At 41.6% G+C, this 27,881-nt stretch overlaps 2 protein-coding genes across 13 annotated transcripts in view; one reads left to right on the forward strand and one right to left on the reverse strand.

Annotated features, from left to right (window-relative positions):
- Positions 1–26,243, forward strand: part of LOC150039068 (zinc finger protein 627-like) — a 28,175-nt gene extending 1,932 nt beyond the window's left edge. The window contains exons 1-6 of one of the 12 annotated variants that reach the window (XM_090328045.1): positions 1,691–1,751; positions 1,991–2,112; positions 9,155–9,281; positions 9,476–9,536; positions 9,859–10,349; positions 26,085–26,243. In XM_090328045.1, coding sequence (XP_090184171.1) covers positions 1,742–1,751; positions 1,991–2,112; positions 9,155–9,281; positions 9,476–9,536; positions 9,859–10,349; positions 26,085–26,167 — 894 coding nt within the window. In that variant the 5' untranslated portion in view covers positions 1,691–1,741 and the 3' untranslated portion in view covers positions 26,168–26,243. The other 11 variants (XM_090328044.1, XM_090328052.1, XM_090328046.1 and 8 more) reach the window with 11 other exon arrangements.
- LOC150039056 (uncharacterized) overlaps positions 1–27,881 on the reverse strand; it is a 341,232-nt gene that overhangs the window by 242,444 nt on the left and 70,907 nt on the right. The window lies entirely within an intron of this gene.

The raw sequence follows: 27,881 nt of genomic DNA on the forward strand, positions 1-27,881 counted from the left end.
CATGCAGACCTCTACCTGAGGGTGGGTGGGGCCTCACCTCTTAAGAGTTTTCAGGAATTTCCTATCCTTCACCACAATTCTAAGGTGCTAACTTTGGACAAAGTTTTACAGCTTACTGGTCATAAGCTACATCTATGTCATACTTATAGTTCTCATCCATGACTCTTTTGGAACCCACCAAACTTCAGTGGACTGACTGTTTTTATTCACCTCAAATATCTTTCCTTTTAGAGAGAAAACAGTCAAACCTTAATTTCCACCAGGTGTGTGAGGATGTTTGTGGGTGTTGAATGAACCTAGAATTGTAACATATACAGAAACATGTTTCCAGAATGAAGGGTTAAGAAGAAAAAAGGGGTTAGCAAGCAGGAACCAATAATCAGAAAGCCTAAGTTAGAACACTGAACCACTTTGTCTCTTGATGCCAACTTTGAAGGAGAAATGGGAGAAAGAAAGACAAAATTGTAAGGATAAACAGATTCTTTTTCTCAATGATTTACTTATATAGATTATTAGTCCTGTTTCTATATACATGACATGTCAAACTCAACTACCATGAAATTTCTTAAATGGACTCACATTTTTGTTTTGTTTTCCTTTTTAGAAAAAAAGAAGGTAAAGATCACATACTTTTCTTCCACTTTCTTCATTTCAATTCTTTTTTGCCAGTCCTGGCCTTAAGCTCAGGCCTAAGCACTGTCCTTGGATTTTTCTCAAGGCTAGAGCTCTACCACTTGAGCCTAAGCACCACTTCTGGCTTTTTCTAAGTATGTGGTACCAAGTAATTGAACCCGGGTCTTCCTGCATGCTAGGCAAGCACTCTACCACTATGCCAAACTCCCGGCCCATTTCAAATTCTTAACTGAAACATTACATGTAACAATAGCTGGTCCTAACTTCTATAAAAGGCTATAACAGTGGCCGGGAGTTTGGCCTAGTGGTAGAGTGCTTGCCTAGCATGCAGGAAGACCCAGGCTGGATTCCGCAGTACTACATTCACAGAAAAAAGCCAGAGGTGGTGATGAAGCTCAAGTGACAGAACTCTAGCCTTGAGAAAGTCCAAGGACAGTGCTCAGTCACTGAGCTCAAGCTCAGAACTGGCAAAAAAAAAAAAGACTAAATCACATTAAGTTTCTTTGCCAACATAGACAGTTACAACAATTCTTTTATAGTTGCCTTAAACATAGGCATGAGAAAAACTTACTGAAGGAATTGAAAAGGAAAAGGAAAACCATAGAGAAAAGAAATGGATGATAAATGTAACAAATAATTTTGAAACACTCAGATCTGAGAGGCAACTATTTAAAAAGCCCCAAAGGACAGAGTGAACACAATCTATTGTTCTAGTCAGCAAAATAAGACAGAAATCTCACACGTAAGAAATACTGTTTTGCATATGCATTTCAAAAGTTTCTGTTAGGAAGTGAGTGGAAGATAGAGATTTTCTTATTCAGGACTTGAGAGCATAGAATAAAGAAACAGATTTCTTATAATCGATTACTTCATGCTGAATGTGCATGAGATTATTAACATGTGCAGTAACTGTTGGTGAATGTAAGACCATGCTCACTCTGGTCTCTCTTTCTTTTTTTTTTTTTAGTAAGAAATGATTTTATTTGTATGCTTGATAATCACACTCTATAGAACAGGTAACAAAAATAAAACAAAAGCTTTGTTCTTAAAATTCTAGGGCTGAAAGTCATTCTTTGGGAAGAGCTTCAGTGATTCCTCTGAGAAAAGAATGAAGTCTGGTGAGTTGAATGACCGCCTTCCCCAAAAAGTTTTTGTTGTTTTTCAACATGCACACACAGAGAGACACAAAAGGCAATCTAATTCTTTTATATAAATCCCTATCTTCCAGAAACTTATTCCCCCAATTTCATTATCTTTCTGCCTCCCAGTCTTGACTAAAGCATAGGCTAATGTGGTCCTATCTTTACAACCCTTTACTGCTTTATTTATGTATTTATGATTCTTTGCTGCCTTCTAGCCTCAGTGCTGGTAAGAAAGCATCTCACAAATCACGGAGTCCAGGATAAGAGGAGACAATTTAAAACCTCCCAGGAAGATTTTGGGGATATCTGTCTCTCTTGGGGGCTTGGTATTTCAAAGGTCAGTCCTGGGTCTCTCCATTTTGATGACTAATGTTAAATTGTTTTGACTTTTTACAAAAATATTTAGCTATGCTTATTTACATAGTTTCATCCACAGAGCACATAGTAGGCACATATTTGTCGAACAGAATCCTTAGATGGATAAGAAAAAGGGAGACAACCCTCCAAATCTCCTTTCTCCCACATATTAAGAGCCCAATAAGGTTAAAAACTACAACTCAATTTATACAAGCCTCTCTGCATTCCTTTTTTACTTCAAGCTATGTAGCTATGCATTGGTTTCAGAAAGAAAAGGATGACACAACCACACACAATGGGGAAATTCCAGGATCACTAAGAAAACATCATTATCCTAAATCACAAACACTTTCTTTTAATACTGGTTACTACATGGGAGACTGCTTAGAGTGCTGTTGTCTACCCACTTGCACAATTAGTCCCGGAAAGCCATTGCAGAACATGTAGAATCTAAAGATGCCACATCCTGGATTCACAGCTAACCCCTAACAGAAGTCTAAGGACTATGTCAGCACAGAAGCATTAAGTAGTACAAACGTGAGACAAGCGTGCAAGACATATCCCCCCCACCTGATGGTCCTGGGGGTTGGAACCCAAAGAGGCTTATGCTTGCTAAACTGGTCCACTACCACTCACCAGCCCAATTTTATTTTATTTTATTATTTTTATTTTAAGATAGGGTCTCCCAATGTGTATAGCCCGGGCTAGCCTTTACCTCTGAACCTTCCTACTTAAGCCTCCGAAGTGCTGGGATTGTATCACCATACCTGTCTTTGGAAGACATTTTTTTTTATTTGTTGATTTTTGGGTTTCTTTTTCCCATCTTGGGGCTTGAACTCAGGACCTGAGCACTATCCTTGGAGTTTCTCAAGACTAGAGCCCTACCACTTGAGCCACAGCACCACTTCCAGCTTTTCTGTTTTGTATGTGGTACCCAGGAATCCAATCCGGGTCTTCCTGCATGCTAGGCAAGCACTCTACCACTAGGCCAAACGGGCCCTGGAAGATATTTTTTAAAATAACATTTGACATCAAGCATCACGACTGAAACTTCCTAGACCATCAGCAATCATTTGGCAACGGTGATAAAAAGAAACTGTGAGTGGGGTTGACAAGTTCTGCGTTCTGCATTTCTTTAACTTGATTTATACTAGGCCCCACCCTTAAAGTTCTCTTCTAATTATCACACAACCCATTACCTCTCCATTCATTCTGAGTCTCATAAAGTCTTCCTACGGCAGAAAAACAAATACATGTATGTATATACATGGGGCTAGTAGAACCTGTTTCAGGATGGCTGGGTTTTGTCCCCAATAGGACCCAATTCCCCCAGGACCCCCAAAAGGCAGCAAAGAGAATGCACTTGGGAGTGGCCCAGAGGCAAAGAAGCAGGTCTTTTTTTGTTTGTTTGTTCATTCTGGCGGCAAGGTCACTCAGGCTCTGACCGCATTGGGGTGTTCGAAGGTCTCCAGGTGCCTCAGCACCGCCACCTCGCGGATGGTGGAGAGCGGCATGCCCTCCTCGCCCGTCTGCACCCGCACGCGCTTCAGTGCCACGAACCGACCCCCGTTCTTCAGGTCGCGGGCCTTGAACACCTTGCCATAGGCGCCCTCCCCGATCTCTGCCACGCACTCGTACTGCTGGTCCGCTCGGCTCATCCCTTCCTTCTCCATGCCGCCCTGCGCTGCATCGCTGGGGCCGGTGGGGGTGCGCTCGCCGGCTGGAGCCTTCGCTCCCTGGGTTCCGCTGGCCTTCGCCCTGCCCGCTCCGGTGCTCCGGTGCCTCGGCTGCCCGGATTCTTGTGGCCGCCGAGACTGGATGGAGCGACCTCCCCGCCAGCTCGCCTGGCTCCACTGTGATGAGGCCGCTGCGAAACTCCGCCTGCGGATTCGCCGCACTGCTGCTGCCTGAGAGGAGCAAACCCCTGATCCCTCCTCTTCCCTCCCCGAAGCGAAGTGTCTACCCCGACACCAAGGCAATCACATACTCTGCCGGGGCGCGCCTCCTTCAGCAGTCTGAGAACCTGCGGGGCCCAGCGGCTCTGGGCCTCCTGAGGACGGCAGCGAGTGTCAGTCCGTGTCCGCACGTGTCCTGGGCGCGCTGAGCAGGTAAGGAGACTGGGGAGCCGGCGTCCCCGCTCCCTCCCCCGAGGGGGTGGGCACAGAGGCGGAGGGCGGAGGGACAGCGGAGGGCGCCGCCCGAGCTGCACTGGGGGCGGTCTGGGGCCTTGGGGCTCCGGCCGGGGCTTGGGGGCCCGAAGTGGGGAGGCTGCCAGGGCGGTCGCCCAGCGCACCAGGGGAGGGGACCCGAAAGCTGACTTCGCTCAGACTTACCCTGCCGCTGGACCCGGGGGCCTCTGGGGCGGCGGGGTGGCCAGCAAGTGTTGGTCTCTCTTTCTAATGTAATCTTTCTCTCTATCCACATTGGCCAAAAGATGAATTACGTAGACATTCTTTATACTTTGTGAACACATCTTGTCTAGACAGCACTCTAGTGGTAGAGTGCTTGCCTAGCATGCATGAAGCCCTGGGTTCAATTCCTCAGTGCAACATACATAGAAAAAGTCAGAAGTGGTACTGTGGCTTAAGTGGCAGATTCCTAGCCCTGACCAAAAACTGTCCAAAGACAGTGCCCAGGTCCTGAGTTCAAGCCCTAGGAATGGCAGACAAAAGAAAAAGGGAAAAAAAGAAAAGTAACTTGTCTATGTTGTTTCCTTGTCAGAGTAACAGTGACTTCATAGAATGAATGACAGAGTTCCTTTCTTTCCATTTAGTGGGACATTATTGATACTTCTTTTAGTCTGGAAGAATTCTATAGTGAATCTCTTCATTCCAGGGCTTTTCATTACCTTGGCACTGTTACTTCTAGCAGTGAGGGGTTCAGGTGGTCTCCCTGCAGTTTCAGTTCTCTCAGATCTCACCCATGTAGGGGGAGGGGGGCCACCTGCTGCCATATGTGTTGCTGATTGCTTTCAGTCCCATCTAGCAGCCAGCACCCAGGGGCAGCAGATAGATCCTGAGTGCTGCTGACTCTCTTCCTTCCAAAGGCTTGGATGATTCTCCTCCAGGGATCCCAGTCCACTGATCAGAAGGCACACCACTGTCCAGCATCTTGGAGCTGCTTTCATTTATCAGCTTTCAGAGGTCCTAGAACCTGGCCCCTGTTTCACTATGGAAACACTTTTCTTTATTGCCTAGGAAACACTTAGCTTTAATTTTTTAATCTATAAGTATACATATATATATATTATATTTTTTTCAGAGCTGAGGACCAAACTTAAGGCCTTATACTTGCTAGGAAAGTGCTCTTCCACAGAGTCAAACTGCCAACTCCTTAAGAGGCTCTTAAGCAGGGGCTTCCAAGCTATTCCCATTGGATCTTTCAGCTCACCCAAGTCAAAACTCGTTCGTGTTTACTACTGGTTCTGGAAGCCATTTCCCCATTGGACAGTACATGTACACTGTGACAGAGTGTGCCAGACTCAGAGCTTCAGAATCGAACCTGGGCCTTGTTGGATGCTAGACAAGCACTCAACCACTGGGCAAAACTCCCAGCTGTAATATTTATTTACTATTTTTTCTTGCCAGTCCTGGTGCTTGAACTCAGGGCCTGGCACTGTCCTTGGGCTATTTCAAGGCCAACACTCTACCACTTGAACCACAGCACCACTTCTGGCTTTTTCTGTTTATGTGGTAATGAGAAATCAAACCCAGGGCTTCGTGCATGCTAGGCAAGTACTCTGCCACTAGGCCATGCTCCCTTTCTTTCTTCCTTTCTTCAATGCAAATCCTGGGTCTTAGATTCAGGGCAGTGTTCCTTGTTTTTTTTCACTCAAAGCTGATTCTCTACCACTTATTCCTCCCACTTCCAGATTTTTGCTGGTCAATTGAAAATCAGAGTCTCACGGACTGGCCTGTTTATCCTGGACTTGTGACATGATCCTCACATGTCAGTCTCCCGAGTAACTAGGATTTTTGGCATGATCTACTAACCCCAGCCCCATGAATCCTTTTAGCCATGTCTTCTTCAGACACTGTGCTGAGGTCTCTTAAGACTCCTGGAACTGAGATTGCTCCTGTTTTCAATAGCTTCAAGTACTTAAGTCTTGGACAGAAGGCCCTCTTCCAAGATAATGCTTTCTTCAGCTTTCTGCAATATGAGAAGCTAGATTGTCTTATCCTTTGCTGATGTGTCATGTGTCCCATGCTGGGAGAGTCACTACCCTGCCAGGTCCAAACACTGTAATTAGGCTCCAAATAGAAGTCACTTCATTAACTAGGTCTGTCACCATATTACCTTGTGATGAGGATGGGGCCTCTAGACTCACTTCCCGTGCAGCCAGGGCTAGAGTTTCAGTCTCTTAGTTTCTACTGTCACATTCCTGTGTACATGCTCTCCCTTGTCCTGTCTGCTTTTCATAGGTCCTGGAGCCCTTGCTTTCCCCTTAGAACTTTTTTTTTTATTTTGTCGGTAGTGAAGCTTAACCTGAGCTTTTCCACTCAAGGATATTCTTTAAGTCATAGCTTCCCTTCAGGCATTTTTGGTGATTAATTGGAGATCGAGTCTCACAGAGTTTCTTTCCCTGCCTGACTTGGAACTGTGATCCTCAGATCTCAGCCTCCTGGTAGCTTGGTTATAGCTATGAGGTGGTAGCACCTGGCCTTCTATTTTTAATTGTGTCTCTGTATGATTACACACTGAACACTATTCTTTTACTTTTGACCCTTGAAAGTTCCAAAAGCAAATGCTGAAGTTGTTCCAGATGAAATCCTAGGATCTTTTTTGCCTTTGTAGGTTTCACACATGTATGAGGTTAGAGACAGCCTGCTTCCTCATTTATTAAGGTGGTCCTGATGTGGGGGCCATTTAAGATGACTTTTCAAAACACATATATATGCGAGAGAAACAAATCCACATTACATTTTCTGGATATTAAAAAGATGGCACATGTTTCACAGGACTACAGTCATTTACCACAGTGAGACCAAAGGAGGACATTTTTAGGAGAGGAACATGAAGGGGCAATGCCTCTGTGCATCAGATCATATAAAATAATGCTTATCTAAATGAACTCCAGCATGTGGAAATGGGGATTCTTTTTTCTTTCTTGTTGTTTTCTTTTCATCTTCTTTCTTTATGTATATATGTCTTTACCAGGTTAAGGAGAAACAGAAATGGCCAGGCAAACAGTGAATAAATGTAACAGTGGCATGTTTAACTATAATGAAAATGAACTAAGAACTTGTGGATTGGGATGAAAAGGCAAGGGATAACATTGTCCAAAAAGAAATGTATTTAGTCCTTGACTGATATAACCATGGTCTCCTGTACATCATCTTTACAATAATAACATTTTGAAAAGATGGCATATAGAGCCTGGACTTTAGCTTAGTGGTAGAATGCTTGTCTAGCATGCACAAAGTCTGGGGTTCAATTCCTTGGTATCACTAAATAGAAAAAAACTTGAAGTGGTGTTGTGGCTGAAGTGGTACAGCTGTAGCCTTGAAAAAGTCCAAGGACAGTGCTCAGGCACTGAGTTCAAACCCCAGGACTGGCCAAATTAAAAAAACGTGGCATATGTCCCGATGCCAATGGCTCAGATCTTTAATTTTAGCCAATCAAGTTAGTAAAGTGTGCATCATTTTCAATTTTATTCATGCATAACTAAAGGTATGTAAGGTTTTAATACGTTTTACTTTGTGATTGTGAGTCAGTCCCAGGGAAATTTGTTTATATGTACAAAATTATCTTGACTAGCTAGTCATTCCTGTGTATTTGGTTTTTTTCTTTTATTTATTTATTTTGCCAATCCTTGGCTTGATCTCAGGGCCTGAGCACTGTCCTTGGCTATAGCTCTTCTACCACTTGAGCCTCACCACCATTTCTGGATTTTTCCTATGTACGTGGTAGTGAGGAATTGAACCCGGGTCTTCGTGCATGCTAGGCAAGCACTCTACCACTAGGCCAAACTCCTGGCCCCTCCTTGTGTATTTTTATATAGTTTCATTCATTAGTGTACTGAACATATTAATCCTTTGTTTTGACTTGTATTGCACCTAATTTTCTTTTGTCTCCCTTAGTTTACACATATTAAACTCCTCCATGTGTTGGGTAATATTATTACAGACAAGGTTTTATTGGCTACAATACTTTGCGACAAAAGTGTTAGGCCATAAGTCTGGAGCTGGGCCAGATGTCCATTAGCTCATTCCTGCAATCCTATCTACTCAAAAGATGGAAATCTAAGGACTAGAGTTCAAAGCTAGCCTAAGTAGGAAAGTTTATGGGTCTCCTTTCACCACTTAACCAAAACATGACTAGAGGCTGTGCTGTAGCTCATGAGGTAGAGCACTCACCTTGAAGAAAAAAGCTACATGACAGTGTTCAGGCTGTGAGTTGAAGCCCTGACAAAAATACACGAGTCTGAAACAAATTATTCAGCCCTTGCTGACCTTGAACTTCAGATTGTGCTACATCATCCTCTCCATGCTTTAAATTTTAGGCCTTTGCCATTATGTAGGGGAACGTGTTCTACTTTTAGCTTTCCTGTTTCAAGACAATTTAATTAATGTCTCTGATAAAAAGAAATGAAGTACATGTTTCCCAATAGATGTCAGATTGTAGACTTGCTCTTACTGTGTGCTATCTACTGTGTCCTGAATGAATTTATGTTTTATCCTAGTAAGAATTCATGTCCCCTCCTTTGATCTATTTTGCCAGTCACTTTGTAGAATATCATCTAAACAAATTCAAAGTTCTTTTGTTCTTCCTCTGTTACATCATATTTTCCCGTTTAGCTCTTTCTTCCTTTCTCAGGTTTAAGGAGTGCTAGAATTGTGGGTTTGTGGGGAGGAAAAAGTAACAAAGAACTATGTGAGAAGTACCATGTAGAAAAGATGTCTGGTGAGTATTTAATAATTGATATATAGACAACATAAGGTATCCTTTTGAAAAAAAAATAAGATGAGACTCATTTCTGTGACTTTAACTCTTGCTTTGGAATTCTTTGTGGAATATTTTAGGAGACTGTGAACTTTGAGGATGTGGCCATCAATTTTACCCTGGAAGAATGGGCTTTACTGAGTCTTTCTCAAAGGAAGCTCTACCGAGATGTGATGGGGGAAATCATTAGAAATCTGGCCTCTATAAGTAAATATTGCCTTACTTAACCTGTGAGCTGTTCCTGCCCTGAGTGATGCTGCATGATTTGGAATGAAAAACTGAACATGTGGGTGAATAGATAATTATAAATATACTGTGATCACATTATTCATGATGATAGTTGCATTCTTAATATTTTTTATATTGTTGAAAAATCATTGATTTCTATGTTTGCATTTTAGAAAAGAAGAAAGAAAAAGAAAAGACTGAAGTTAACTGCAAAAATCCCAGGGAGGAAGTAAGGTAATTGCACTAACCAGAGATAATACTATGCAGAGTGGCAGGAAATTTTTAAACCAAGCTGCTATACAAATGCACACAGATAGAAATTGATTTTATCTTAGAAAATTTTCCTTTTAAACTGTATACAAATGGAGCTCCAAAACTAGAAAATTCAGGAATCTAAAAAAATATGCCAATATTGGGAGCATTTGGAGGACATCATGAAAGCTCAGGAGACGCTTTCTAATGGTTTCCTAGTTTGCAAGCAGTTCTCAGTTTCTGTGTGTGTGTGTGTGTGTGTGTGTGTGTGTGTGTGTGTGTGTGTGTGTGTTGTTTTTCACAGAACTCAATTTGTAGAGAGAGTGTCTGAACATGAACAGGGCAGTCAGTGTGAAGAAGCCTTCCAACAGGATGTGGAAAGCATTTTGAATAAGAAGACTCTACCTGGAGTAGCACCCTTTAATACCCATGTGTTTGGAGAAACCATCCTTACTCCTTCCCCCATGGGTATGCCTTTCAGAGCTCACACAGGACAGACAGCCTTTGTGAATCAGGAATGGGAGAAAATCCCCACCACTCATAAAGAATGTGGGAGAGCCTGCAGGAAATCCCATCAGGATCAAACTGGCCATAGAATGCACCATGAGGAAAATCCATTTGCAGCTATGCAATGTGAAAACTCCTGTAGCCATTCTTGTGTTTTTCATAGACATGAAGAAATTGACACTGAAGTTGAACCCTGCTATGAATGTCTGCATTGTAGAAGACCCTTCCCTAACTCCACTACCCTTCAGGAGCACAAAAGAACTGTTCACACGGAGAAACCCTATAAATGTGAGCAATGTGGGAAAACCTTTCCTTTTTCTAGTTATCTTAAAGCACATGAAAGAACTCACACTGGAGAGAAACCCTATGAATGTAGGCAATGTGGGAAAGCATTTGTTTCTAGCAGCACCCTCGGAAGACATGAAAGAGGTCATACTGGAAAGAAACAGTATAGATGCAAGCTATGTGGGAAAACCTTCCCTTCCTCTCATTACCTTAAAGCACATGAAAGAATTCACACTGGAGAGAAACCCTATGAGTGTAAGCAATGTGGAAAAACATTTGCATTTTCCTGTTCCCTTCGAAGACATGAAAGTCTTCACACTGAAGAGAAGCCCTATAGATGTCTGCAGTGCGGGAAAACATTCATTCTTCCTCGCTACCTTGAAAGACATGAAAGAATTCACACTGGAGAGAAACCCCATGGTTGCAAGCAGTGTGGAAAAACATTTGTTTTTTCTAGTGACCTCGAAAACATGAAAAGTCTCATGCTAGAGGGAAACCCAAACCCCATGGATGTAAGCAATGTGGGAAAACATGCTCTTCCTCTAGATCCCTTAAAGAACATGAAAGAATTCACACTGCAGAGAAATGCTGCACATGTGTGCAGTGTGGGAAAACTTTTGCTTTCTTCTTTCTCCTTCGAAAATACGAGCAAATTCATACTGGAAAGTAACCCTATGAATGTAAGCAGTGTGAGAAAGCATTTGCTCTTCCCTATCATCTTCAAAGACACGAAAGTATACACTCCAGAGAAACCGTATGAATGTAAGCAGTGTGGAAAAACATTTGTTCTTATTATCTGAGTATGAAAAGTTCCAGAGGTCTAGGCATGAACCTCTGGTTTCTGGCTTGTTTTGCTCTTTTGAGACAGCCTCTCACTGTTAGTGTAGTCCTGGGTAGCTTAGAGCTAGTGATTTTTCTTTAAGAGGAGAAGCTGTTTCCTGTATATCCTTACAGTTGCTATTGCTATTTCAGATCCTGAGATGCGGAGAGCTCTAGGCATAGATTACTCTTTTTCGACAATGATAAACCAACCCAGGAGTAGTGCCCAGTGAACCTCTGTATCCTGAGATTTGGGAGAGTAGCTGGCTGTTGAAGTATAGGCATCTGCCAAGTCTCCAGCTAGGGATGGGATTCCTGGGATTTCCAGAAGAAAGTGGACAAATACCACAAATACCAGCAGCCTGCCTGGAAGATACCAGTCTGGCAGCTGAATGAGGGGTGGATGAGGAGGTTCTGGTAGGAATGTACCTCAGTCTTTTATTCACAATGGGTCTCACTAACCCAGGGTAATATGAAACAGCAAAAGAAAGCATTAATTTTGTACTACTGAACATGTAACTTTTCTCTCCGTGTGTGTGTAAGTGTGCATTTGTGTGCGAGTGTTACGTGCACACACACAAGTATGTCTTGAGGCTTGAACTTAGGAATTGGGCACTGCTCCTTAGCTTTTGAACTCAGGGCTGTAATTCTACCTCTTGAGCCACATCTTCAATTCTGGCATATTTTGCTGGTTAAGTTGTGTTGAAACTCAGACTTTTCTCCCCCAGCTGGCTTTGAACCTCAATCTTCAGATCCTGACTATCTGGAATTACATGTGTGAGCCTCAAACCATCGCTTTTGTTTTATGTTTGAATATGCTGTACCTAAAACCATAAGAAGGAAAAGCATTGACTGTTTCAAAACATGAACAGGCTGGGAGCTGGTGGCTCATATCTGTAATCCTAGCTATGCAGGAGGCTAAGATCTGAGGATGGAGGTTCAAACCCAGCCCTGGCAGGAATATCCATTGACTGACACTCTTATCTCTAATTAACCAGAAGAAAGAAGAGGAAGAAAAAAGAGAACAATTGGAAAGAAAATCAAGGAGGAAAGAATGAAAGCAAGCAAGTGTGTGCTCAGATAGTAGAGCAGTACCCTGGCTACCATGGCCCCCTGGGACCCATGCAGGCTTGTGCACCTTGGGTGTGATATGGAAGGCCATGGGATTCCCTTCCCTACCCCCCACCCAGTAACTGAACCTGGCTGTTCCTACCTTGCGCTGAAGGGAGTAGCATGACAGAAAATACTGCATCTTCCTAAAGCTCCCAAGCGCATCCACTAACCAGAGAGCAGATCAAGGCAATTTCCAGCCAAGGAACCCAAGGCCTCCTCTCCCACCTTCCCCTGTGCAGAGTGGGTGTGCCCGAGAATGGGGGCGGAGGCCAGAGGAAGAGGGTGGGACAGCACAACCCCAATGCCAGTGCCTTCAGCCAGTCTGCTAGGGTCTAGGGGCATCCTCACTGAGGACTGAGCATTGATGGTTTAGCTAGATCCTGCCAACCACTGAATGTCATCCGTGAGAGAGGAGACATGATGAGCTGCTTCCTGTAAATTACCCACAGGGGCAGCACTAGTCCTCTAGATCACATGTGTGTGTGTTTGGGCTTGATCTCAGGGTTAGAGCTCCATCCTTGAGCTTGTTTGGCCCAAAGCTACACCTATCACTTGAGCTATGTACTACTATCAGCATTTTCTGAAAATAAGAGTCTCATGGCCTCTCCTGGCTGTCTGAACCATAGCCCTCAGATCTCAGCCTCTTGAGTAACTATGATTGCAAGACATGAGGGGCCAGTGAGTGCACGTTTTCAAGGTCTGGTGTGTGTGTGTGTGTGTGTGTGATCCTGAAAGTTCTTCATCACTGATGATCGTTATGTGGGTGGGGGTGACTTAGGCCCTCTTTTGCACTGCGTTCCCACAGGACCCTGTGAACACCTCTGCTGTAACATTTAATGCCCACGTGCCTGGTTTCTCCTCCAGTGAGTGCCTCAGGGACAGCGACAGAAGCATTGTATCCAAAGCATCTAGAAAGGGGTCATATTTTGTGAGTGAATTCAACTCAGGTATTAAATAAGTAAATAAAATTCGTAAGGATTTGATTGATAGCATAATACTCTTCAATGCACTTCCATGAAACTGGAACCTAGTAAAATAAGGGGAGATACATAGGGTTGAGGGAGATGGGGAAGAAGGAGACAATTATCAAGGTGCAGTGTACTCATTAACTCATTGGCTGAGTTAAAACCTCTTTGTACAACTAATTAGAAATAATCACAGAAAAAATAATAATCACATCGGCTCCTCTCATTCTCCTGAGGTGGAAAGGTAATCAGATGCTTGGCCTCTCAGTTGACAAAGGGGCATGACAGTTCCTTGTTGCCTGCTCCTTGACCTTCCCTGCACACTGTCTTCTCACTTTGTCCCTCACCTGGTTCGTAGTCCTCTTACCCTGGCTCAGCCTTTCTCCATGCTATGTTTCCGCATCCCTGTTATATTGGTTATCCAACTTTGCCATTAAACACTACCACAGAGATCCTAAACACAGGCATTTATTTCCTCACACTTGTAGCTTCTGTGTAGAAAGCTAGGTTGGGAGGATTGTAGTTCTGGATCATCACAGGCAAAAAAGTTCATGTTAAACTTCATGTTAGCAGAAAACCTGGGCATGGCGGCACCTTCCTATCATCTCAGCTATGGGAGGAAGCAGAATGTAGGATCACTGTCTAGCCACACTAGAGGCAAACATCAAAAATAACCTCAAAAATAATCTCAAAATAACGATGCAGAACTAGGGTTTTCTGTATGACCAGGAGAACTGGTAAAAGCAAACCTGAGGCCTCCATTGTTCATTTTGCCCCAAAAGAGAACTTGGCTGAGTGTCTTTTTCAATAAAGAATTGTTGGAAAAATCTGTCTTTCTGTTTTCCTATCCATCCATCAATGTGTCTACATACATTTCTTGGCTGTGAACATATTTCCCTTTAGTGAGAATTAGTGGGTGCCAGTAATTCACACTTGTACCAGGTTTGAAGCCATTCCAGGCAGAAAATTCTGAGATACCCTTACCTCTAAATAAGCAAAATTCCAGGGGTGGCACTGTGGATCATAAAAGCGCAGCAGTTAAAATAGAGACAGGAGAGATGGAGAAAATGAAAAATATTCTACTGAATGTTCAGATCTCATTTTTTCCATCCGTGCACAATCAAATTTATAGCATGCCATCTTTACCAAAGTGAATGTTGGAGCTTTTATATTTCAGTGAAACAATGAAAATATAAACAGTTTACCAGTAAAACTGTCTATATTTAATGACTTCTGGGCTATATTGAACTCATTTTTATCTTTAAAAAAAATAGACTGGCTGACATGGTAGACTCTCATTGTCACCATGGGTATAGTCACGAAAACTTTTCTTACCATACAGTTTCATCATACAATATACATAGTAGTCTGAATTATTGTGGAAAAATTTACAGATAAAACACTAAAAATAGAATAAGCAGATCATCCATATTTATAACTCATTCCAGTGTGACAATTTTTCATATTTTTTTCCCAGTCTTGGGGCTTCAACTCAGGGCTTGGACAATTTCCTTAGGCTTTTTCAATTTTAGCACTCTACAACTTGAGCCACAGCACCACATCTGGCCTTTTCTGTGTATTTGGTACTGAAGAACCAGTTCTCGGGCTTTGTGCATGCTAGGCAAGCATTTTACCCCAACACCACTCTCCTGGCTTCTATGTGACAATTTTAACACTTGGGTGAAACCAAGTTTATGGGTACAAGATGGCAAATTACAGCCTGTGATGCCAGGTAATTGAGACACATCCCTCATCTGTTATGTCATCTTTTTCTTATTTCACTTCAGCCAGGGATTCAAAATGGTTTTAGGACCACAGAAGTGAATATTGCTTTTCCACTCAAAAGTAGAATCAGTAAGGCCCAACATGTGGTTTGTAATGAACAGACAGGCCTTTCCCAATGAAGAGTAAGTTCTGTTGGTCAGCACCCCAACTCATAAGGGAAGAATTCCCAAATTGTTCAATTGCCATGAGATATTGTGCAATGGCATTTAATAAGAAGAAGCTGTGCTGTGGACTGAGGACACAGCTGTGTGGTAAAGACTACCTCAGCACCACCAAAAACTGAACTCAAAACCAAAGGCAAATTACATACTAATTTCAGCAGTTAACATTCAAGTATATTTGAGGACATCAGATTGCTATATTACAAACTCATACAGTCTGTTAAAAATCAAATATTATACTTGTATGTATTTTTCAAAATTGTCTCTAGTTGTTCCAATCAGTTGCATTTCCTGACCTAGAAAATAGTGGGAGTGTGAGGAAATGGTAGATGTCTTAGTTTTTGTTGCTATAATAAAAGACCTGACTCTGAGAAGTTTATGGTTCTGAAGGCTGCGGGGTCCCAGCCCAAGGCTGTATATCCAATGAGGACAGATGCATATCCCTCGTGGGTAGTGGATGGAGAGGCAGTGAGGAAGGGAAGGAGCCCTTTTAGGAGGAAGTCAGTCTTAAGGTTCTTCATCTGTAGCACTGACATTTGCTCATTCTTTAAAGGACCAGCTGCCTAGGGTAGTTTATTAATTTATGGCTAGCAGATATGGATTCACATGTGTTCAGAAAAGGGCTTGGCATTGAGATAGAAATACAGGAAGATGGGACAGGAAACTACCTGTTATTCACACACACTGCAGGCAAATGATGACCTTACAAAACAGAGGACATGAGAAAGGTCTTCCTTCAGCAGTGCAGAATTAACATGCTTCATTAGTGCAGAATTAACAATCAACCCTGGAAATAGCTAACAATTTATAAAACTAAGACAGAGAATCCACTTGTTTGTAAGTAACTCAGTTGTTTCCAAAATTATGGCTCAAAAATTCAAATTATGCAGTACCAATTTATGATAGAAATCAGGCAGAATGTTGATGACGATAACTAAAGTTACCCATGTGTTTACCACCCGTGTCTTATCTGAGTAGTCCCAACTGTAAGTGATATGCTTCCTGTGACATTTGGAAGAACTTAATAAAGAAAAAAACAGCATGCCAATATATCTTAATAAAGAAATGACATGCCAGTGGCTCATCCCAATAGTCCTAGATACTAAAAGGCTCAGGGGATCAGGGTTTGTGGCCACCTGGGGCAGGTAACAAGAGAGCACTATCTTCAGTTAACCAGCAAAAGGCAAGAGAATGGAGGCTTGACTCAAGTGGAACAAGACTAACCATAATCAAAAAGCCATGTTTGAGCCTCAGATTTCAAGTCTTAGCACACACACACACACACACACACACACACACACAAACACCATATTAAGAGCTTACCAGTATAACCCTCATCCCCAAACCAGACAGAGATTCATCAAAGAAGGAGAACCACAGACCTGTTTCTTTGATGAACATCGATGCAAAACTTCTCAACAAAATACTGGCCAACTGTCTACAACAACTCATCAAAAAAATTATACACTATGATCAAACAGGTTTCATCACAGGGAGGCAAAACTGGTTCAACATACGCAAATCGATTAATATAATTCAACACATCAACAGGAGCAGGGACAAAAATCACATGATTGTCTAAAGAGATGCAGAAAAGGCATTTGACAAGATCCAACACCCCTTTACGTTATAAGCTCTGGAGAAACTAGGAATCCATGGAACATTCCTCAATATAATAAAGGCTGTGTATGACAAACCCACAGCTAGTATTATACTTAACGGCGAAAAGCTAAAGCCATTCCCTCTAAAATTAGGAATGAGACAAGGATGCCCACTCTCGCCACTCCTCTTTAACATAGTATTAGAATTCCTAGCCAGTGCAATAAGGCAAGAAGCAAGCATAAAGGGGAGCCAAATAGGGAAAGGGGAAGTAAAACTTTCAAGATCTGGTGGGCACTAATTATGGGATTAGCATTTGCAGAACTGACCATGGTCTCCAGAGCTATGGTAAATGTAAGAGGCGTCTAAGGTTCCTGCAGTACTGTATTTGTATGTGGTGTGACCCTCTGTGAGAATGGGAAAGCACAGAGGAGAAGCACTCAATGAAAAATACACAGGAGTGATTTCCCACTGAGAGCGATGCAGTGGGGAGCATCTCTGTATGGCAGACTGTGTAGCCCTCATTCTACTGTAACCTAAGGCATATTCGTGACCCTAATGCAACAATAACACATTGGTATTGTGTAACAATGGTAAGCAGTGGTGGTGTAAGTCATCTAAAAGACCTCAGAATTCAGGTGCTGGTTACTCACAGTCTAATCCTGGTTACTAAGAAGGCTGAGATGTGAGGATTGTGGTTCAAAGACAGACAGCCAAGGCAAAAAAAAAAGTCCATAAGTCCCTCACATCTTATAAGATTCTCAGAAAAAGACAGTAATGGGGTTATGGCTTAAGTGGTAGAACCCTAGTGTTAAGCAAAAAGAAGCTCAGGGACAGAGCTCAAGCCTGAGTTCAAGTCCCAGGTCAAAAAAAAAAAGGATAAAAGACCCCTGACATATTTAGTTGTCCAAACTTCATCCTCCTTTCAATGTGGTGGCCCTACCTTCACCCTCCATTTGATGTATATTTTGTATGGAGAAATACTCATAATATGGCAATTCAGACTCTTCCGAGACTGATTCAGACAACTTAGAGGAGACATTAGAATCATCTGTTCCAGTAATTCACCTACCATCTGTCGAATGTAACTGTAACCCCTCAAAACATTATAATAAAAATAACAAAAAGAATCATCTGTTCCATTTATTTGGTGTGTGGTCTATAAAGTAAAAGTAGTTCAAAATGTGTATGTATTTCTGTAAGTACTTTCAATGCCATATATCAAATATATAAATATGGTAATTATTTATCTTTTTATATTAGCACTGAAGATACTTCTGAAATGAACACATTTCATTAAAGGTTAGAGGAAAAATTAAGAAGCAAATATATAAGATAAAGACATGACGATATTACTTTAGCTATATATAATGGCTACTATTTCTTTTATACGTTCTACTTTTTTTATTGTAATTAATAGAAGGGTTACACTTATATTCCCCAGATAAAAGGTGCATTACTTCACATACATTGATAGCCCTTCTCATGTTTTTGTCCCCATTTCCCTCCTCCCACCCACTCCCCTCATTTTGTTTCCCCCTTCCCTTTCCTATTTCAAATAAACAAATAAATGTATATACCATATACCAAATAACAAGGTAAGATACTGTAACAATATGGCAAGGGACAACAAAAGAGATGGGAAATAACATAGTACATTTAGAACAGCAATCACATATTATATTTCTCTTGTTTCCATATCCTGGAGGTCCTTTCATTTAGCCTCATCCTATGTAGCCTTTTGTAACTTGGTTTTGAGCTAATTGTAATCCTCTGCTAGGAGAGTCCAAGGTTTGTACTAATTATGACAAATGAGGGAAACCATTGAGCCTATGTTCCTTTGGGTCTGGATTACTTCACTTAATATGATTTTTTCCAAGTCTTTACATTTCCTTACAAATGGGGTGATATCCTTCTTTCTGATGACAATGGCTACTATTTCTAAATTATTTTTTCAATATTAATTAATACTGTTCAGTAAAAAGGACCTTGTTTGAACTGGCTTTATCATTTAGGCAATTTCTTCTTGATAAGCATTGAAAACAAGTGTTGTTGCTGCTATAGTTGTCAGGTCACTGGTCATGTCCTTCAAGCATGTGAGTATGGGAAAACCTTGCAGATACACAGAACTATGGCTGATGGGAATATTTCAGCAAGCAATTAACTCAAGAACATCCCATGAGCTTTGGAAGATAGGGTATCAAATACATAATTTTGAAAGTACTACTATTTCACTGGGATAGAATTAAATATAAACATTTTTCAAGAGAGGAATTGCTTATATATAAAAAGATGATATTCCCATGATAAGAGAATTCCTAATAGTGATTTAAACAAAAGAAAAGGTTATGCCAGCTGGGCTCTGGTGATTCACACCTGTACTCCTAACTACTTAGGAGGCTGAGATCAAAGAATCAAAGTTTGAAACCAGCTTAGGCAGCAAAGTCTGTGAGACTCTTTTCTGCAATGAACCACTTAAAAATCCAGAAATGGAGCTGTGGCTCAAGTGGGAGACTGCTAACCCGGAACAAAATAATCAGTGCCTGGGCCCTAATTCAAGACTCAGGAGCAACTCCAAAAGGAAAAACGAGAGCTCTGTCCTAGATACACAAGGACAGAAAAGCATATTAACCTATGCATTAAGGAAAAGCTTTCAGTGAGAAGAGAGTAGTAAATCATATCAGAGAGTTCAATGGAAACTTTGTTCTGCACATTAGATTTAATAGAGCAAGTTTTACCACAATGTACAACTTTCCCCTATGAGAAAAAAATTATAATAAGCTTTAAGATATAAAGCAAAAGGGCAATTCTTTGTTTCTTTGGTTTTCAGATTCAGCAGGTTCCACTCATTAAAATGAGGGCCCCTTACTCTTGCTCAGCTTTCTAGACCACTCCAGGGCTCTACCACTTGAGGCAGAATGCCTACATCCGTTTTTGCTCCTTATTATGGACAGGGAGTCTTCCGACTGTTGTGATGAATTGGCCTTGAACTTGGACCTTCCAGTTCCCAGCCTCTTGATTAACAAAAGTATAAATTGTGTTTGGTAGGAAGATATTTCTTTATTCCGGTGGTAGGGCTTGAATTCTGGACCTGGATGCTGTCCCTGAGCTCTTTAGCTCAAGGCTAGTGCTCTACCACTTGAACCACAGCACGACTCCCAGAAGATATTTCTTTATTATTATTATTATTATTATTATTATTGTAATGTATAGAAGGATTACAATTACATTCACCAGATAATAGGTGTGTTACTCAGAAAATATTTCTTAAATGTGAGAAATATTTCCTTCTGCCATCATTCCTTTCCTATTCATTATGACAACACAGATGCCAAGGAAATGGGTATCTTTCTAGCTGCCTCCTGCTCATTCCCTGACTGGAAGGATAAAATGATGAACCTAGGCACTCTCTGCTCTGCGTCCCTGGAGGCTTGTCTGTCAGTATTCTTTCTCTGGAGGAGCCATATCTCAATATGAATGTTTCTCCTACTGGTATTCCTTTCAGCCACCAAGAAAAATCCTTCTCAATTCCTACATTGAAGGGGTTCTGGAGACAATTCTTTGCTGATACAACACTACAATGTAAATATGCATCCTGTTTGTTCACTGATTAACTGTTTCTCCAGCGGTAAATTTTCAGAAGGAGAAATTGATTCAGTGTCTATACATAGCAAATATACAATGTAACACAATTTTATACATAATTTTATAAATAACAGAATTTTAACATGGCATAAATTACCAATTCCTATGTTTTTATAGGATATGTGGATTAATGGTTTCCTTCAACTTGGTTATAGTCTCTACAGGGTCTTTTATCTGTGTATACTCACAGCAGAATGTCCAGTGTAAATCTATGCTAAGCTGTATTTACATCAGTCTATAAACACTTGATTGTATTTTTTTGATTCCACTCATTAAAATGAAAGATTCTGTTTGTTTTGCAATATTAAACACCCTTTCAATTATCTCCTTCAGACACAAGAAGTTAGGTTATGTCAGACTCTTATCTCCCTCAATCTATACAGTGAAGGTAACACTTGGACACTACATGGTATATTTACATCCTTATCTTGGGCATTAACGATATTCTATGAAATTATGAAGTTGGAGCCTTTAGAATTATTTTCATTTGGTAAGAAGCTAAGGGTTAAAAACAAAATAGGATTCTTAATTCCTACTGCTCTGTAAGTCTGATTTGGATTTAAACTTTTATCATGTGAGGCATATCAGAAGCACAAATCATAATCACATTTTGAGTATAAATCCAAAGAAGAACACAAAAACATGAAACATCCATATAAAATGTTAATTTGAGGAAAATGAAAAAATATATGTGCAGAAAGACTTAGAGAAGAATGGTTAACACAGGTGCAGTGACTTACATCTATAATCCCAGCTACACAGGAAGCTGAGAAGTGAGTATGGTAGTCCAAGGACATCACAGCAAAATATCACAAGTTTCAGCTCAATAAAAAGCTGGATGCTGTGGCTCACGTCTGTCATGTGGGCTCTGCCAGAAGCCCAGGGGGCCCATCCCGGGTTCTGAGCCTCCTGTGGGACATGGAAGGCTGTGGGCCTTGGGGGGCCCTGAGGAACTAGACTTGGCCTGATCCTACCGGGCGCTGAAGTGAGCAGCATGGCAGAAAGGTGCTGCATCCTCCTGAAGCTCCCAAGTGCATCCATTACCCAGAGAGCAAAGCAAGGAGGTTTCCAGTCAAGGAACCCAAGGCCTTGTCACCCACTGTCCCCTATGCAGAGTGGGCATGCCCAAGAGCATGGGGGCGGAGCCCAGAGGAAGGGGGCGGGGACAGCACAGCCCCAATGCCAGGGCCTCTGGCCAGTCAGCTAAGGTCTAGGGGCTTCCTCACTGAGGGCTCAGCATAGGATGGGAGAACTAGATCCTGCCAACCACTGGATGTCATCTGGAAGAGAGGAGACAAGTCGAGTCGCTTCCTGTAAATTATCCAGAGCTGCAGCACTCCTCTCTCAAACTCTGTTTTCGTGTGTGTGTGCGTGTGTGTCCTAAGGCTTGAACTCTGTCCCTGAGCTTCCTTTTTTTTTTTGTCAAGGCTGGCTTTAAAACACAATCCTCAAATCTCAAGCCCCAAACTAGCTCAGATTTCAGGCACTGGGAACTGGATGTTTGAATTTTTAACAGACTACTTCACCTAGTCTTCCTTCTAAAGACTTCAAACCGGGAACTGGGATAACCATATTGCACATTTGGAAACAGAGGCACAGAGAAAAGAAGTAACAATTCAGGTGGCAGGGATTAACAGCGTTGCTTCCTATTAAGCTTCCTGGTCTTTGTGGCTTTCTGAAGGGTCTGACCCAGCTCCTGATTGGTCTACGGGCTTCTGTTCCTGCACCCCCTTTATAGGAAACACTGTGGACACTGGGATGGGATTGTTCTCTGTGTGGTTGTCATGGGCACTGTAGTGTGCTGAACACCATCCGGGGCCTCCATCTTCATGTAAGAAGCACCTACCTTAGGTGTGGCAGCCAAACTGTTCCCAGATATTGGCCCGCGGGCCCTTCTGCATTACAGGTAATCACATTCTGATGCCCTGGCATCAGGTGATCACCACCTATGAGCCAACCCTCCTGTGTTGGTACACCAAGACCCAGAGGAGAAAGATTCCTCCATGCCCATCCATGCTTCTGAGATAAGATTTGTGCTCTAGAGTGCCAAGTGTCAGTAATCCTAGCTACTTAGAATGCTGATATCTGAGGACAGCCAGAAAGAAAAGACCATAGGACCAAAATATCCAAAACCCAGAAGTGGAGCTGTGACACAAGGAGTAAAGCACTATCCTTGATAACAAAAACTAAGGGACAATGCCAAAGGCTGATTTCAAATACAAATATGAGCACAAACAATAAATGGAGAGAGAAAGGGCAGATTGACACTGTCTAAAAAGAAGTGAACCTGTGACAGCTGGGCACTAGTGGCGAATGCCTGTCATCCTTGTACTCGGGAGGCGGAAATTGAGGATCACAGTTCAAAGCCAGTCCAATTAGTAAAGTCCATGAGACTCATCTCCAACGAACGACCGGAAAACCAGAAATGGTGCTGTGGCTCAAAGTGGTAAAATGTTTGAGCAAAAGAGCAAGCCCCCTGACTAGTAAAAGTTTGAAAAGAAAAATAAATGCATTCATTATCTGACTTTCGTAGCTGTAACCTTGTGTATATCACCTTTATAATAACAATAACAAATAAAACTTAAAAATAACCAAATAAATGAAATTTCCTCCCTGAAAGGATTACTGCCTAATACATCATCACAGAAGAGGGCCTGACAGGAGGCAAAGGGCAGCTGGTTGACCTGCAGGGTCACTGTTCAGTGCTCTGGTTCCTGCTCTGCCTCATGACAAAAAACCCAAATAAACAAACAAACAAACAAAAAAGAGGAGGACTTACAGGGAATGGCAAGGAGTGAATTCTTCCCCATATTGTTTATGTCCACATGGTTTCTCAACATCATGTATAGTTTGATTCGCAAGGCACTTAGACCAGAGACACTATTCACACAATGTTTATGCAAATAGGTTTTTCTCTTTAGTGTGAATTCTTTCATGTCTCTAATGGTGAGAGAGTTGTGTGAAGAAAATCCCACAATGCTTACATATTTAGGGTTTTTTGTCTGAGTTCTCTCATGTTTTTGAAGGTAGCAGGGATGAATAAATATTATTCCACACATCCTTAGGATTTCTCTCCAGTGTGAGATTTTTCATGTCTTCAAAGATAACCAGAAATAATATTTTCCCACATCACTCACATTGAAGGGTTTCTCTCTAGTGTTACTACTTTATTGTGCCTCAAGTTAACAAGACAAAGAGAATGTATTTCCACACTGCATATATCTACAGAGTTTCTCTCTGGTGTACATTCTTTCCTGTCTTTTAAGGAAATGGGGAAGAATGAAGGTTTTCCCACATTGCTTACATCCATAGAGCTTCTCTCCAGTGTAAGTTCATTAAAGGACCCTGGAAAGGGGGAATGTTTTTTCATATTGTTTACATTCCTAGGATTTCTCTCCAGTGTGAATTCTTTCCTGGGCTTTTAAGGTAAGTATAGGAAGGGTAGGCTTTCTCACATTGGTTATAACCATTGTGTTTCTCTGCAAGATGAGTTACTTTATGCCCTTGAAGGATACTGGAAACTTCTCTGTCTCCCTCTCTTTCTCCTTCTCTTTCTCCCTGTCTCTCTCCCTCTCTTCCTCTCACTTTCTCTCTGTCTCTCCCTCTCCGCTACCTCTAACTAACTATTCCCTGAAAAGAACCAAGAGAAAAATAGAGTAGGAGATTTATGATGTTCAAATGAACCCCTTTGAGAATCCAAAAGGAATTGTGGACTGAATCATTAGTCTTTACATTTAACAGCAGAGAGCCTATCAATGCCATTTCATATTTGTGAGATTGTCTCATTTTCTGACTGTTATAATAGACCTTGTTCATTATCTCCTTTAGAGCATTTTTAATACTTGACTATCAGATCTGAGTGTTTTACAAATATTGCTTTCATCAAGTCTTTGCTTCTTCTACAGTTTTTCTTTTCTTTGATCCACTCCTTTTGAATTGCTATGATAAGTTTTTCTCATGCCTAAATTCAAGGCAAGTATGATAGAATGATGTAGCTCTATATATTGACAAAGAAGTTTAATATGATTTAGTTGTTTATATCAGTTGGGCCAGCTACTTGTCACACATAACATTTCAGTTCAAAACTTTAAAGAAAAAGGATGAAAGGTGTGATTTTTAAACCATTTTTTTAAAACATGGGTCAATTTCAGAAAGTTCATGATGGTGAATTTGACATGTTATATGTATAGAAAGACGATAATGTATTGAAAGAGTCCCATGAACTGTTTTTCCTTATAATTCTGTCTTCCTAGATTTGGCTTCAGACAAAATGACTTGAGATTGCTAATATTACTTGTTACCACTGCAGCAACCCTTCATTTTGGAAACAAACTTCTGAATGTGTTATAATTTGAGGTTCAACTGCCTTTCACAAATGTCCTCACACATCTGTTGGAGCAAGTACTATAACACAATTGAATTTCAGAGTTTTTGAGACTTGATTCTTTTCTACTTAAAAGGAAGAAAATTTGGGCCGGGAGTTTGGCCTAGTGGTTGAGTGCTTGCCTAGCATGCACGAAAACCTGGGTTCGTATTCCTCAGTACCACATACATAGAAAAAAGCCGAAAGTGGTGCTGAGGCTCAAGTGGTAGAGCTCTAGCCTTGAGAAAGTTCAAGGACAGTGCCCAGGCCCTCAACTCAAGCCCAAGACTGGCAAAAAAAAAAAAAGGAAGAAAATTTGAGGCAAATAAAAAGAGTGATACTCTTGCACTTTAGTGGGTTTCAAAATGGAGTCAGGAATCAGAAATATCACTATTATATAGATTCAGCTTATGATCAGTAAACTGTAAAATATTATCCTAAACTACCATATACCCAATTCATTACTATGATATGACTTTAGTTTCTTTTTTTGTATAAAAAGTACAATATTCATATGAAACAGGATAAAGAAAGAAAACTGAAATGTGCTTATTGATGGTAGTGCTTTTAGATATTTATTTCATGTAAAAATGTCTCTGAAATGCAGCATTAATTACTAGAATGTTCTCTTGGCTCCCATCATCTCTATTTCTTCTCCTCTTATCCTATGTTGCTCTGCTCTTTTGCTTTTGGATGAAGTATTTTCTATTCTGACATGTCTGGAATCACATAAATGGAAACAATCTGTGGTTACTTTTGGCATTTCCTTCCCACTGTATTCACCCAATGAACTTCACGTGCAGTACTATCAATCATGAATAAAAATAATTTTTCTATTTTGGAGTATTTTGGGGGAGAATGGCAAAATTTTATTTTCTATCATTGCCCTCATATCTGCCATGCAAGTGGCTCACACCTGTAATCCTCGCTCCTCAAGAAGTTGAGATCTGAGGATCATGGTTCAAAGCCAGTTTGGACAGAAAAAATACCCATGAAATACTGATCTCCAATTAATCACTCAAAAAGGGGAAGTGGCACTGTAGCTCAAGTGGCAGAGTACTATCCTCAAACACAAAGAGGCACAGCACCTCGGCCCTGAGTTCAAGCCCCACAACTGACAAAAAAAAAACAAAAAAAGATGCAGGCATAAGATGATTGGTAACAGAAAATTGTTGAAAATGAGGAAAATAATAATAATGAAACTATAGCTAATGTATTTTCAGTGGACTCTGTTTCCAATGAGGTTCTGGATTTGATGTTCTTTTAACCGTTATTTGGCCTTCTACAGCTAAATTTCTTTACAGACACAAGCTGGTGTATTGCGGGTGGAAAGCTGCAGTGCCTCTTGGGTTCCAGATACAAGCATTGTGAACAGTTGTCTGGAGGAATTATGATGGAGATGCAGTCAATGAAATGGAAAACCAACTAGATGAGAAGACTACAGGTCTCATGACCATTACAGAAGGGATTTCCATCCTAAATTAGAGCACACTCTTAGGTTAGGTCCCAGTAGTCTTTTATGCTGTGACTCAACAAAGGACTTCACTGAGAGGAGCAGTTTGGGACTTACCTTTACAATGTCTTTGATGGTTACCTGCATGCTCATTGCTGGCTACATCTTTGATATTAAAATTTAACTCTTAGGTTAATGGAGCTGCGCTGTAGTTTATTCTTTACTTTCTTGGGTAAACCAATCTGTATTAGAAATATGCAGTGATTATACCTGAAATGTGTCTTAGCTGGGCACTGGTAGCTCACACCTCTCATCCTAGCTTCTCAGGAGGCTGAGATCTGATGATTGCAGTTCAAAGCCAACCTGGGAAGGAAACTCCATGAGACTCTCACTCCAGTAAACTACTCAAAAATCCAGAAGCAGTACTATGGCTCAAGTGGTAGAGTGCTCACCTTGAGCAAAAGAAGTTAAGGGACAGCAGCCAGGCCCCAAGTTTAAGCCCTAGGATCAGCCAAAAAAAAAAAAAGCTGACACGGATCACCCCTCATACCATAGAGACTTAGATGATTCATGATTATACATGTAGTACCAGCCTCAGCTCCAGTTTGCACCCAGGTGATGTCTAAACCCAGCCCCACTTCTTCCTGATGACAACCCAGAGACTCCCATTCATGACAGTCCAGCCCTGCTAGACCTTAGCCAGCCGACTCACCCTGGCCTGCAAGAACCACATGGCCATGTGTGGATGTCAGCCTCTACAGGGACGGGAGCTGTGTGATACAGAATGGAAACTGTGTGGCAAGAGCAGCTGTGACTACCCAGGACAAATTTTACCCTAGGGTACCTCCTCAGCCATTATACCACCTTACCTAACAACTGAGAATGACTTCAAACTAAACCAATGCTTCCATTAGTTACCACTAAGGGGGGGATGAACTATCTAACCCAGTCCTGGCCTCTGGCCACCTGGAGTTAAAGCACACCTCTTGCTGGTTCCTCATTGCCCCAGTTGTCTGCTTAATTGGTCAGAAGCTAGCCTCGCTGCCAATTAAGCTTTGCTGACTTTCAAAACCCAGCTCAACTTCCCTTCCTGGTTGAGAGAATCTTTTTGGAAATAGCCAGCTCTAGGCCCACTGTCTTCAATAAAAGACCCTCAAGTTTCTCTGTACATGGCACTCCTCTGTTTTGACTCATGGGGATACAAGAAGAACTGAAGAAGCCTCAAAAAAGGAGCCTGTGTGTTCCCAGAGGCTGAAGTTGTTGTCTTGTTCTTCGCAGGATAGAAACAGGGATGCACTCTACAGTGTCTGGCTGAGATCACTAGAGAGAAAGCATCAAGGAGATAGAAGGTTGGGCCTTCCAGGGAGATTTGACCTATGATCACAGCTAGGTCTGTTTAACTCTAGGCTCTGGGGTTTGCATCAAAAACAGTGTTCTGAGACTGGTGGCTCAAGCCTGTAATTCTGGCTTCTCAGAAGGATGTGATCTGAAGATCACAGTTCAAAACAGCAAAGGGCTGCTTCCTAAAAACAGAAATGAAACAAACCCAGACTCCCACCACCTCCAACCTCAACTGCAGTTGAGAAATCAGTGGTCACTGGGCTACGATCATCAAACTCTGGGATTTATCCC

The sequence above is a fragment of the Megascapheus bottae genome, unplaced genomic scaffold (assembly GCF_031878675.1).
Source record: "Megascapheus bottae isolate mThoBot1 unplaced genomic scaffold, mThoBot2.hap1 HAP1_SCAFFOLD_50, whole genome shotgun sequence".
NCBI lineage: Eukaryota > Metazoa > Chordata > Mammalia > Rodentia > Geomyidae > Megascapheus > Megascapheus bottae.